This window comes from Pseudorca crassidens, chromosome 12, assembly GCF_039906515.1.
Source record: "Pseudorca crassidens isolate mPseCra1 chromosome 12, mPseCra1.hap1, whole genome shotgun sequence".
Taxonomy (NCBI): Eukaryota; Metazoa; Chordata; class Mammalia; order Artiodactyla; family Delphinidae; genus Pseudorca; species Pseudorca crassidens.
The window spans coordinates 59,236,869-59,251,229 of NC_090307.1; the positions used below are offsets into that span (position 1 = coordinate 59,236,869).

Below are 14,361 nucleotides of genomic sequence, written 5' to 3' on the forward strand. Positions count from 1 at the left end.
ACGGGCGGCACCCACAGTGACTGTACCAACCTCAGTGGCGGTGGTTTCCCCATCAGCCGCGGTGTCTGTGCGCTCACTGTCGGTCTGTGGATCACAGAGGTGATCAGGTTCCAGGAGGAAGGCAGGAAGAGAAAACAAACCATCTCGTCAAGCGGGCAAGCCTGGGGCCTACAGTTCAGTCCCTTTTTCTGTGATCTGTATCGCACTACCTTCCCAACAAGAATGCAGGTTCAAACAAAAGCCAAAGAAAGGCCAGAGCTAGGTTCCATCAGCAGAGACACTCAGAGGAAGACCAGAGGCACACGGCCTGCGTAACCACAGGACGTGTATTAGCCAAGCTGACATGTCTGCTGCCATGTCATTCTTTCCCCCATTTTTAACTGAAACCCCTAGAAAGAGCTCCTAGAAATGTTTAATGCAAATAAAATTGCTGTTTATATATTTTAAAAAAAATTCTAGGAATAGGTCACATTTGAAAAGTAACTTAACATGTCAATTTAAATAAAAAACTACTATTAACAGTCACTGGACTTTCAGCCCCTCATTTACACCATTTTGGTAATTTGCATCCATCTGAGACCATCAGGCTGTCTGCATTACCTTTTGATTATAAAAAGCACATGCCAGTGACTCACAGGCATATGTTTTATATATGAAAAATGTAACTCAATTCTCAAGTAGGATTGCTAACTAGATATTTTTTAAGACTATATGTTGTTTATTTCGTCCCACCCTCCAATAGAAAGAGGTATAGAGAAGTATGTAATTAAATATCTTGTTCCAAAATAAACATTCAAATGAAGCAAATAATAGTAATGAAAAATAAGGAGAGGAGGAGGGAGAGAGACATCTACTTGGACACAAATAAAACAAAGCACAGCATTTGACAGAGCCTAGGTTTTCAAGGGAGAATTACAATAGTAATTTCAAGACTGATTTTTAATCTGTTTTTATAGCGGTTTATGATTTACAACAAAAACTCTTTTTTCTCTGGAGGAGAGATGAGCCACAGCCATTGAAATTGGGACATCTCAACGTCCTATATAATATTACCTGACTTTCCCTTCTCAACTCTCAAACTAGTCATTATTAAAAGTCCTTCGAGCAAAGTTGTGCGATTAGTAATTTGTCAACAAAAATCCATACTGGGGGCTGTAAGGTTGTGAATCTGTCTCTTAAAATAATCTCTCATTGCAAAGACCATGGATTACCAGCGGGAGGGCTGAGACAGTGCTCTTTATGTCTACATGACTCTGGCTGGGTTGAATTCTTGATCCTCTCCCAAACTTTCCTTTTCTATATTCCTAAAGGAAAAGGAGTTGGAACTCATGCTTGGCCTGTGCACCTGAGGTCTCCATCCTGGCAGACCTGTGCCTAAGAGGGAAATCCTTTTCAGTAGGTTGGTAAAGAAAGCATGCTGAGAGCTTTCATGACCCGACCACCTTGGCAACACCTGGAAGGGGGTGGCTATTAATTTTCTTATCAGGGTGATCACTGCTAGGGCATTAGCATGGCTTCACCAACTGACAGTCTAGGGCAAGGCCAGTTTGATTTAGGAAGAGAAGCAGGTGACTGTTCAAGGGTATGGGATAACCCGAGGAAACCTCAGGCTTTCAAGAACCAGTAAGAACGACTTGGGCTCAGTGCGCTAACTAGTTGTGTCAAAGGCCTCGAAAGTTCTTGAAAGTTTTTCTCCTCCTACTTTGATTATCTCCCTTATGGCTTTAGAATTCACTTCAGCAGCTTTCCAGGCATCTTGGCACTGGAATTACCGCCATGGTTAAGAATGAGGGGGTCTCAGGACAGACTGACATCAGCTCAAATCCTTGCTATTTATTTAACTCTGTGGCACAGGGGGCAGGTTTCATATTTTAATCCCAATTTCCTTCTTGGAAAATGGGGAAAACCATAGCCCTAACTGTATCAGGTAACAGATACTAAGTCTTTATGTGATGCCTGACACATACACACAGCTAAAAATGCCTATAAAAATCATAAATATTGATAGCAAAACGTTATTTCCTAAGTATTGCTATTATTTTTCCTAGCTATACACAAATAAATAGCAGCTTAGGCCATATCTAAACTCCCTCAATCCCCTACTCAGCACCTAGTCAGTCAGTCATTCAACAAACATAATGCCTGATCAATATACAGTTAATGACTGAAGTCTTAAAGGCTGAATAAAGCAGCTTTTATAGCAACTTTTATTTATATAATATCCTATGTCTAAGAAAAACTGCAAAATGTATGGCATGCCATGGACTATCATATAATGTGTTTACACCATCTAAAATGTTAAATCAAGTGATCAATCTTTTCCTCTAGACTTCATCAACCTCCTTTCTTGGTATTATCAAAAAATTCTTCACAAGTTGACACATAATTACGGTGAGCTAAATTCATCTTACGTCTCTGGACAGATGTCGATGATTTAGCATTCGGCCCCTCCTTATCTGACCAAAATTCTAGAAGGACAAATGAAAAAAAAAAAAAAGCTAACAGCTCTGTAGTTTGAAATGATTACAGCTCTCTGCACTGGGTTTCACTCTTGAGAAGGGCTGGGACTAATTAAGCCACTACCACACGTGACAGATGTAAGCAGTGATGATAAAATATTTAAAAAGAATTAGAGTCATTAGTGATTTTGCAAAACCAAAGTGACGGAGCTGAACCGTATGTTACAGAGTCACTCGGTTTAGCTGCCAAAGCGCTTGAGGCCCAGGGACTAAAACAGGCCGTGTCAACAAATGGCGCGTGTTTTTTGTTTTGTTTTTTTTTTTACCTGAATGACCTACATCTGAGTTCTCTAGCTCAGCTTGAACCAGAGCTCACAGCTCTTAACACATGGGGTTGAGACGACATTGAACAGATGGCCAAATACAAAGTCATGTGGCAGGAGAGCCGTCATGGGTGACCGAGGCTGGAGCGGAGGACAAGAAAGGCCGCCTCGGCCAGAGCTGGTTCACGGTCTCAGAGGAGGGTTTACATGTGGGGAACACCAGCCACGCGGCCTCCAGCTTGCGAGGAGTAACTGCTGTGATTTGTTTTGCTGATGTAATGCAGACATGCCCAAGTTGAACATTAATTTTCATGCACTGATTACAACAAGATGTACACCCTGGATTAGGCACAAGATCTGTGTGGTTTGCTACATAAAAGTTCAGTTATTTAAAATGCAGAGAAACATAAAATGGCAATCTTTTCGCCTTCTGTTAGCTTGATGCCTAGCTCCACTGCTAAAGGAACAAAGATGAGCAGGTTGGAAACCAGCTAATATTATAAACAGTTTTTGTAGATAATACTGCGTTCGTCATAACTGTAGGTTTGGACCTACGTTATTTGATTATGTTGCTACTATGAGAAACGGTGATATTCAAACCTAGGATTTAGAGTGGTTTTTCTCTTAAAATATTTTCCACGTACGAAAATAGTTACACATAGATAGATTTGGAGCTAAGTCACAGAGGATCCAAGAACCTTGCAAAGGGCTCTTAGGCAACATCAAATTGAAAAGCCTAAACTTTTCTTGGGAACGTCTTGGAGACCATTCCCACTTCTTTCCTGCTGCTGCAAAGAAAGTCATAATACCACTAAATATAGATACGTACCTCACAATGCTATCTACTCACAGGTGCAGCTCGGATTACCATTTCTAGCTGAGCATAGGACTGAATAGACTTTCCTCTTTTAGTGCTGCTTTGACTTTGCGATTTTCTTTTTGAATGCTAGGTGTATTGGGTTTGGCTCCTGACACAAAACCCTCCAGAACTGCTGGAGGAGCGGGGGGCAGGCGTAGGCAGGAGGGTGGGTCTCAGCCAGGGGCCTGCTGGCACTTCTGTTCTTTTTCCCTGCGTTCTATTTAAAGGCTGCACAGAGGGAAACCGCTGGGCTCTTCACAGGGTAATGGAGTGGAGGGAATGGGGAGCAATTAAGAGGAAACACTACCTGCTAGGATGTCACCTCCCCCAATGGCTCGGATGAGGGACGGGGGACTGACAGGCAGCCTGCTTTCACGGATGGAGGCTGAAGGCTCAAGTCCTTTCCTGGTCGCTAGCCGCAGAGGCCCATCCAGCTTCCCCAGCCTCACGCCGGAACTGAGAGAATGGGTGCCGCCCAACACATGCCTTGGCATTGCTCGTGTTCATGAAATCTCAGCCCATTTTTACAGCGTGTGGAAACCTAACAGGAGTCTTTCCTGATTGTGTTTGGAAACTGCTGTTTTCAACTGCCGCTCTTTCTGGTCCTGTTTCTGGCCCTGCCAATGACCAATGTCACGGAGCGTTTTAAACTGCTCAAGCCCCTCTTTCTGACCCAACACACCCACGGGATCGGGCTCCCCTCATGGAGTAACAATGACGGTCTGGTAATGACAATCAAAGAGCAGCGGGGGCATTTCAGATCTCCAGGGAGGAGAGGGAGGCATTTACAGTCTTGGAGAGCTGCCCCGAGGGTGGTGGTGCACCTCGACGGCGGTGCTCTCTACCGCCGCGCCCTGAGCATCTTTACCTGGTGCGCATCACCACTGTGCGTCATTACAGCAGGGTACATTTTGGTAACCTGCCGCCAATCTAGTTGAAAGTTACTCATCCGTCTTCTGTGTCATTCCCTTTATTGAATGAGAACTGAACAGAGCCTTTAAGTCGACCCTGAGTTCTTACGGAGCTAACGGGTTATTTATTTACAATTGGCTCACGGCTGAGTCCTTCCCCACCCGCTGGAGTCGGTGGGCTGGCAGTACGGTTCCGGGCCGGGCTCAGCCTGCTGCATCCACATGGTGTTGTGCCTAACCCCGGGGCCGGGTCGCACCCCCTGCACACAAAACCTCTGCACAGATTGGCACAGACGATAAATGAGGCTCTGAAAGTAGGACCACTATCGCAGCAGCCGTCTGAGACTGTTTCGGACCGCGGCCCCGAGCACGACAGGGACGTGTGTTCTATGCCGCGGTACACACCTCTTCCTCTGAACTGTCACTCGGGTCATTGTCTAGTGAGGCACTCAAGGAGGCCGCCTTGGGCTCCAGGCAGCAGAGGCACAGAGCCAGAGGGAAGGAGAGAGTGAGGGCGTATGGCACTGAGAAGGAGGCGGAGAGCAGGAAGAAGAAGATGAAGAGCACGCAGGGCACCAGAGAGGGCGAGCGGATGGGGAGGTAATGCCGCAAGCTCTGGGGCAGGAGGTGGCTCTCGGAAAGGTTGGGGAAGGACAGGTAGCCATCGTCATCCAGGAGAGAGGGGAAAGACTCGGGGAGTTGCAAGGAGAAGGAAAACAGCGTGGCCCCTCTGCCCGGCCGCTGTTTGCAGCTAAAAGCCACATCATGGTCCCCCAGGCACGGCTTCCCTCGGCCATCAGAGTCCGAGGCGGGCTCCCCGTGCAGGTGCCCGGGGTCTCTGGCCGGCTCGACCCCCGGCGGGGGGTGCCCGTTCTCCTTACACCTCCTGCGGAGCCCTGTGGGAGATGCAGGGGGAGAGCGGGCTGATGGGGGGGAGGGGGGACATGAGTCAGTGCCAAGCCCGGGTGACTGATGTGAGAGAGACAGCGAGAGAGACAGAAAGCAGCGAACAGAGGTGCAAAAGGACAAAAAGAAAACTGCAATTAGTTAATTTTCTTATGGGTACCGAGAAAAAAGTCGTCAAACAAGAATTTCAGCACTAGGGTTGTTGGTGAATTTTAAAGTATTCAAGCGGCATGCCAACGCTGCCACGAATGGCCATCGTCTTCCCATTAGACCCTCAAGTCAAACACAGGGTGGGCTTGAAAAAAAAATCAGAACCGAAGATATCTGTGGGTAATCTCAATGACTACGTTTCATATGATCCAAAACTTCTGTTTAGACCAACAACTCTAGAAATTTTTAGGATGCTGAGAGCAAATGTAACTCTCTGATAACTTAAAACCAAGACTTTCAATAACTTCTCCTAATCTCCAGCGACCAGATCTGTTACTAGGGTTCAGTTAGATTAAAATGACAATGAATCCAATTTTAGATTATTAAAACCAAAATCTCTAGCATTACTTTTCCTTGGTTAGTCAGTCATAGCCAAAGCAGGTGGGTTTCCAAATCACCAAGTTTCTGACCCCACTCCTACCCATAAGCAGCTCCAATTAGGGAATTCCACAATGAACTCCGCAGGAACCTTACCTCTCCATAAAGCACCGAGGCTCTTCTGAAAACGACTATGTTGGCCCCTTACCCATGATGTACACGGGGGAGCTTAAAGAAGGGTTTCAAACAAGCCAACTAGCAAAAAAGAACGTGTTTTCTTGTGATGTGGTTTACCAGCACTTACTTTGTATTACTTGTGGTCCGTAAATAATAGAAAGATACAATTTCCCCACCTTCCGGTTTTTCTTAGAGGAGCCGTAGGCTTAAGCCGCCTGGTTTGAGTCCTTAAGGGGACGATCAAGGCAGGCAACCCCACAATAGTGCTCCTGGGGAGGGGCATGCAGGCTTGTGCAGGGCAAGTAAGGTTCTTTACACCCTTCCTGGTCCCCGCAGTCTCCGTGACCACAGCCAGCTTTCTCTGCAGGTGGTGGAGGGATGCTGAGCGAGAGGGGTGGAAGAGACAAGCAAATGCCAAACAGGACCCAGGGCCAGCGTGGAAGCTGCTATAGCCGAGTTCAAGACAAGGTCACCTGGAGCCTGAAGATGACTGAACTTCTGCTCGCGTGTGTGTGTGTGTGTGTGTGTGTGTGTACTCACATGCGTGTTTCTGCCTAGTGTCCTGAGAGCATGGACATTATCTGGTCTGCTTTGTGACAGTAATCCAACCCTGACTTGGTAAATATAGAGACAGAGGGTAAGAAAATGCACAAATAAAATTATATCATGGATCTAGTAGAATGTAGAAGTGTCTCTTTTTCGGTATCAGACAAGTATGTCTTTTCCTAATACTCACATCTGACATTAAACACTGTGTCTTAAACAAGACGCTGCACAAATCTCACTGAGCTGAGAATAATGTACAAGTTACAAGCTGCCTTCTGCCCGTGGAGGCTGCCCCGTCACCTGGGGTGATCGTGAGTGGGGAAACACACCTCCTCTCAAAGGAATCTAGGGACCAGTCGCTTAAGAGCTATTTTCAGTAATACATTTTCATCTTGGTTAAAAAATAAGCGCCCTCTACGTTACTTTTTGAAGACAGAGAAGAATGAAATGACGGCTTAATCTTCCATGTTGCTGATTAGAGTGGTTTTTAGAGCGGCTTTTTTTAAAAAAATTAATTTTATTTATTTATTTTTTGGCTGTGTTGGGTCTTCGTTGTTACGCCAGGCTTTCTCTAGTAGTGGTGCGCGGGCTTCTCATCGCGGTGGCTTCCCTTGTTGCACAGCATGGGCTCTAGGCACGCGGGCTCCAGCAGTTGTGGCACGCGGGCTCAGTAGTTGTGGCTCATGGGCTCTAGAGCACAGGCTCAGTAGTTGTAGCTCACGGGCTTAGTTGCTCCGCGGCATGTGGGATCTTCCCGGACCAGGGCTTGAACCTGCGTCCCCTGCATTGGCAGGCAGATTCTTAACCACTGTGCCACCAGGGAAGCCCTAGAGTGGTTTTTAAAGACAGCTTTGCAGCGGGGGAGATGTAGACAGCCCTTCAGCTCCTTCAGCACAAGGCCTCAGCCACGACCTCTCAGAAGGCATCAGGGTCACAGTGCTGGCTTCTCAGAGGCTCCGACTCTAAGAGAACAGTCTTCTTGGTCTTTCTAATCTCCCATGGCATAAAAGGCACCCAGTGATGCTGGCTTAGGGCTCCATCTCACGTAAACAAATTGCTGATCTTTTAAAATCAAACAAAGTGGGAGTGGAGCGTTTATGGAGCAAACGACAAGTCATTTACTTTTATGGGGCACTTAATCATATTTACACAGCCCTCAGAATGGAGTGTTGGCCTGGGCGACTTTCAGAAATCATGGGACACATTGGCTTTTCAAGTATATCATCTTCTGATCGTGACCCAGTTAGAACCCGCCTTAAACGAAACGAGTGTAAAAACAAAATTCAGAACAAAGCGCATTTTAACAGCAAAAGTGATCCAAATATCCTTCCATTATGTCCTATCCTGTTTTTATTTTTGTGTTTGGCAAATAAATAATCTTACCCTAAAAAAGGATGATGGATTGGGTCATTGGGATAGTCTAACATAAACAGAATGATGATACGTTTGCCAATCTGCCCATTTAGAGGTCACTGTTAAATTCTTATCCAAAGGAGCATTTTTCTACAGAGCCCCAGCTGATTCTCTGCCCCGTACTCTGCATTTGAAGAGCCCACGTGCAAAAGAGCACTTCTGAATCAAATTTACCTAAGTTTTAGCATAACCTCTAAGTTATACGGCATTTTTATTCTGCTGTTTCCTTTCACTCTGTACTCTGTACATTCCAAGACCCACTCTTGTTTTTCCATTATTATTATGTATAAACCTCCCGGCATGTTCTTTGACTTTTAGGGAGCTGCTCTGCGACATACAAAATCCCGAACCAGAAGCAGGTTGTCTACATGTTTTTTGACTTTCATTTTCCTGGAAAGTTGCTTTATAGTGATGGACCTCCAGAAATAAACATAATATTTAAAAATAAATTGACTTTTGGATGAAATGAAGTGACCAAGTTCAATGAATAAAACACCCTGGAAAAATTACTGCCAAGTTCGCCCTCCGTCTTCCCTTGCAAACTTTGGCCTTAATATCCCTTTTCCAAAACACATCCACTGGCTACTCTGATGGTTAGGTTAAGATGATAAGACTGAGAGAGAGAAACAGTGGAAACTGTGTAAGTATGCAGGCTGTGGTCACTCAGCTACCGGCGGTCAGAAGAAGGGCAAAGCAGTTACTGTGCATCTAGACAAATACACAGCCCTGGGTAGGAGGATGGGGCCAGAAACAAAGAAAACAGCTTTAGTGACAGTTCTGAATTGTGAGCCCAAACAGAAAAGTGTAATTCACTACCAAACGTATTTCTAAGATCTACAGACAGGACAGCTGTCCTGAAAGTCTCACGTAGCACCTCAGTTGTTCAATAAGAATTTCCCGAAAGTTAGAAAGGGCTTTTGCAGAGGAAAAGTGTTGACAGAGGACATACTAATTTAAAAGTTGACAACATGAAGGTGACTAATGCTGAGATACGAATTAGCCTAAGTCTTATTCACATTCCTGGCTTACGTCCTCAGTCTTATTCAGGAGTTCTTTAGAGAGTGCACAGGTCGGGGAGACAGCGGGGAGATGTACCTTTCCCTCGGGCCGTACGGCAGCGACGGGTGTGGCTTCCTCGGCCTTTTGCCGTCTGTCGTCTTCCTCGCCCCGCTCCTCCTCTGCCTTTTTCTCCGGAGTCACAGTGGTGATCAAGTTGGTCTGAGAGATGCCCTTTGTTGTCATGTACTGGCCAGTACCAACCTCTGCAGCAGACACAGAATCCTTCATGTATATTTCATGGTTTTCATTCACTGATGCTAAAAGCAAATACAATTGGAGAAATAAAGACCAAAACAGTTAAGTCAGAAGACAGACGGACACCACCGATTGCTCCCGTTACAGCAAAAATCCCCCCATAAAATACCAGGTTTCTCTTCAAAAGACAGGTCAGCCCTGCAGGTACTCTCATCTAAGCAACGCCACAGATTCATCCTTCTGTTGTCACCCATAACTGCGTTTAAGTGTGATTTCAATGCTCGTCTCTCAAAGCCACCAGAATAATTTCCATCCACTTCTCAGGCTCTCTGGTGAGGATGTGTGTGAGGGTGGAGGTGAGAGGAAGGATGGGGGGCTGAGTGCCACCGAGGCTGTTACCCACAGAGTAACTGGCGGGGCACCAGCACCAGACACTTGGGGCAAGTTCCACAACTAACAGTAGACAGACAACTGCCCTAGTGCACTTGACTTTAAACAGAGCTTTGCAAGTGCCACTCATTAAGGAGCACTGAAATGTTTTTTTTAATTATTATTACTATTACTACCACTATTAGTGCTTGGAAAGTCTATCATTTCTACAATATAAAAGCTACATAAGTAATAATGAAAAGTAACCAGTTACTGGACAGAGATTATAGAATTCAGATGGTAACTCTGTTCAACTGAAGTGCAGAAATGTTTTAATTTCTACTGTGCTTTAAAAAGACTACCACGATATGCATACATTCATTCATCTCTAGTATTTTGGGAAAACAAGACAAACGCTGCTAATGAAATTCATGCAAGTGCAAAGCACGCAAACGTAAGAGAGAACACCCAGCCTTTCGTCCCAGCTAAAATGTCTCAGTGAAAGAGATGCTTAATTTAGTTAGACTTTTGAAATTTGGTACTCATTCTTTTAGGTTTTAGGTACCATAAAATTTACTGAAATTTAGAAAGGCTGCTTTTCAAATCGTAGGCAAAATTTAATCTGCTTTCATATTTTAGGAAGTTTAAAACATAAATGTAAGAAAAAGCTCTGAAATCCTTTGAATAATGAACCGTTTTACTAAAATACCTTCACTAAGATATTTTACATCTCTTACTGATGATGAAAAAGCTCATATGAGACACAGTTTCCTAAAAGGCTTGTTAGGCTGTTCTAACAGACGATGCAACCTTGCAAAAAGCAGTTTCTATTCCAACATGCAGCCATGGCCCCCCCGAGCAGCAGCTCAGAAAACATACGAGAATTGGCAGGACCCCAAGGAGTGAGAGACAACACATACTAACATCACTTTGGGGCAGGGAGAAAGAGACAGCATGGAATTAGTACATTGATTTCACAATTGTCTTCTGTCTTCTCAGCAATCATTATCACACAGAAGGTCACAAGGAAAACAACATTCACAACAAGTGTGTCCCCTTGGGTTCACATCGCAGGACAGAGTGGATGACATCCGGGAAAAAAAGCTGTGATTCCACACAAGCTCCTCCAGCACTGACTTAGAGAACACACACCAGTTTACACAGACTCTTCAAGGAAGAGGAGATGAGGCGCCGCCAAAAGAAAGTCATTGTCAATGTGAATTTTCCAGTATCTTAATCTGACTCAAAATGGTCCTAATAAACAGTTTTCCCCAAAAGTTTGGCTCTCAGAGATTCTAAAAACGGGACATTGTTATAGAAGGTAGAGAATGGTAAGACTGACTTCCTAGGCCAGCTCACAAAAGCCTAAAGAATGATTATCAATATACCTACTGAGATCATTATGATTACATCTGTAACAAGACTGCTTTCACCTACGTCTTATTCACTCTTCGCAACAACCTGTCAGAGGTGGCCTCGATCCCACCTTACAGATGACGACTAAAGCTGGGACCTGCAGACAGTACTTCATCCACCCACCGCTGTACAGAGAGACGGTCTGGACATCGGTCTGAACTTATCTACCTACGCTAGGCGAGCATTCTTCCCACTTCGGTAATATAATTTATAACAACGATACAGCACTAATAACACAATTTTTACTTCCTCTAAGTATCCCTTTGGGACAGTAAAGTCTTCTAAATCCGGCGATCCAGGGAGTTCGCTTCCCTACAAGCCACATCGGGGTTTGGCCAAATGGAAGGAAGAACTGAGGCTCCATGGTGAGTGGGCAGCAAAAAAGGCCAGGAGGGAGGTGATACCAGGCACCTGTAACTTTTATTTGTTTCTATTTATGCTTTTGCTTATTATTAAAACTGTACACATGCTAGAAACTTCTCTTTTTATGTGCCCAGGATAAGTCTCCTATAAAACATCTCACCCCCAAGGAGCTCTGGATTAGGAGGCAGAGGTCTGGCCACAGTCGTGCCCTGGTGTCTGGGGGGAATGGTTCTGGGGCCCCCGTGGATAACCAAAACCCACGGATGCTCAAGTCCCTTACACAAAATGGTGTACGTCGTACAATGAATACAGTTGGCCCTCGGTGTCTGTGGGTTTCACATCTACGGATATAGAGGTTCCGACTTTCCTACAGCTGCCATGTCTTGGAGCAGAAAGTACATCTGCATGTACCTCTGGACAGCCACAGAAGACTGCTCCACAAAACAAAAGCCTGCAAAAACCTCACTACTATGCCTTAAAAATGCTACTTAAGTGATGCAGTGACTCTCTCCCTGTGGTACTCACACATCTGACTTCACGGTACAGAATATTTACACAGCAACGCTCTCCCAGTCCAGCTGGTGTAGTAATTAATATTAACCAGGACAATTTCCTTAGAGCCCTTTGCTCTGTTATTTGAATGTCATCCTTTCTATCAGCTATTATTCACTGACTGATAAAAGTCACGTTCTATTCATAACATTTTTAAAGAAACAGAGATAAATCTAATGCACAGTTTTCTTTCGGAAACAAATCATCTAAAACCAACCTGATAATCATTTACCATCTGCTGAAAAGAGAAACAAATTACTTATAAGTATGTGATTGCTATATTTAGAATGAGAGCACCCTTCTCCAAATTCAGGGTGCCAGCTTATGAAAGCCACTTCATTCCCCAAGTACCATTCTTTTGTGTGATTTTATATAAACCCACCAAGAACAGACATAGGACTCCCACAGGCACCTTTTCTGGGGGGTTGGTTAAAATGTGCCACTCAGCCGAAGAGCAACGAGTGCTCTTCCTTTCATGCGATCGCAGAGCACCTGTGTCCATCAAAGGCTCGCGATGGTTTCTCGCTGCTCGGTAGCCACTAGCAATCATTAAGGGGAGCAGTGCCTACCTCCGTCCAAGCTGCGAGACATGGTATAACGTTTGCTGGACGAACGCTCGAAGTAAGGGGCCGGGCGGTCTATCAGTGCACTAGCTCTCCTGGTTTGGGCTTGTGTTCTGCCACTGTAACGAAACTTGGACCCCAAGGTAAGGAACTTCTTTGGAGGTGCTTCTGGTAACAACAGTCTGGAGATATTAAAGGAAAAACATCAGCAAGACTATTAAGCCACATACTAAGAAGGCTAACTTATCACTCTGTTCTGAAAGGTAAAGTGCTTTGTGTACTCAGGGTTGAACCCCCAACCTGCCATTCAGTGAACCTGGTTTTATAAGGAAAAAAAAATCACTTCACACAGTGTATATCAACTAGGGATGTTGTAGAGAGGCTAGAAGCACAACAGGGGTGGAGCTGGACTAGGTGAATTTGAACATCCTATGGAACTGGAGAGTCTGTGGTTCTACAAACCCAGAGAGCAATTAAGTAGGGGATGTTAGTGAAGAACAGTGACCATTTATTACTTTGTAGACACAAATCTGAGGGCTTTAGTACTTACTGGATGTGGGCAAAGGGGTGCATGGTATTGAAAAGCTACTGAAAGAGTAAGGAAGGGATTGGACATCTGAAGTGGATGTTCTAGAAAAATAATGAAAAACCTCTCAAGATAATGAAGGGGAGATGAGACAGATAAGTATCCAACAAATTAAGGAAAATCCTTCAAATTTCGTCGAAGTTCTTTTAGGATTTATCAAGAAATCTGGCGGCAACGAACTTGAAGGAATAGAAAGGATCTTGTGGTCACATTCTTCTTTCCAACAACCTCTTATCAGTGTAGGTGATTCCAACCATTCTACTTCTTCCTTAGGAAAGACCAAAGTGATCTCTACCCACCTGAAAAATGTATGGTGTTCCACACACACTTTCCACAAACGCTTGGCCGCTCTATGGTTGGGCAGCTTAAACCCAATGGTGCTTTCAAATTGTTCAAACTAAATTTAAAAGACATATTGAAGAGTAGAGTGAAGTTTGCAATCATAAATAACATGAAAGAAAATAATAGACAAAGTCAAAATACCACCCACAATTTTTTTCTTTACTCCCTAAATCAATTGCTATACACAGATTTCATGCTATACACATTCACTCGTTTAAAAAAATCTCCTATCTATCTCCTTAAAATGCTGCAGGTACAGACAACCACATTATGCATGTAGTAAAAGTTTCATGTACAAGGATGAATCTTATGAAAACTAAATGCAAAAAAAGAAGAATATTTGTATTCCTTCCAGAGACCAGTTTGTCCTGATCTGATTTCTAAGCCTAATCGTCATAGTTTCTCTCTGACATCATGACTTCAGCTGGAACGCAAAGAAATGAATAAAACAGCATTCTCAGGATGACATTTTCTCCTTGTATCTGGTCTGGAAATATGCGCATATCCTAGGTATTTGATGACTTGGTATCAGATACTGCTGATTTTATTTGTGCATTCTAATATAGATTATCATGTTAAATGCTAACGTCTCTCAATATTATACAGTCATCCCTCAGTATCCAAAGGGGATTGGTTCCAGGACCCCTGTGGATACCAAAACCTGTGAATGCTCAAATCCCTTACACAAAATAGCATACTATACACGCATATAACTTATGCAGCCCTCCCATATACTTTAAATCATCTCTAGACTACTTATAATGCCTAACACGATGTAAATGCCAGGTAAACAG

The 14,361-nt window shown here is 44.2% G+C and overlaps 1 protein-coding gene across 23 annotated transcripts in view; it reads right to left on the reverse strand.

Annotated features, from left to right (window-relative positions):
* Nucleotides 1-14,361, reverse strand: part of EPB41L3 (erythrocyte membrane protein band 4.1 like 3) — a 210,676-nt gene that overhangs the window by 17,608 nt on the left and 178,707 nt on the right. For 10 of the 23 annotated variants that reach the window (XM_067699634.1, XM_067699636.1, XM_067699633.1 and 7 more), the window contains 5 exons: nucleotides 13,525-13,622; nucleotides 12,646-12,821; nucleotides 9,218-9,438; nucleotides 4,958-5,521; nucleotides 31-84 (listed from right to left, as the gene is read on the reverse strand). In XM_067699634.1, the coding sequence (XP_067555735.1) occupies nucleotides 31-84; nucleotides 4,958-5,521; nucleotides 9,218-9,438; nucleotides 12,646-12,821; nucleotides 13,525-13,622 (1,113 nt within the window). The remainder of the gene's footprint in view (nucleotides 1-30; nucleotides 85-4,957; nucleotides 5,522-9,217; nucleotides 9,439-12,645; nucleotides 12,822-13,524; nucleotides 13,623-14,361) is intronic. The other 13 variants (XM_067699653.1, XM_067699648.1, XM_067699638.1 and 10 more) reach the window with 3 other exon arrangements.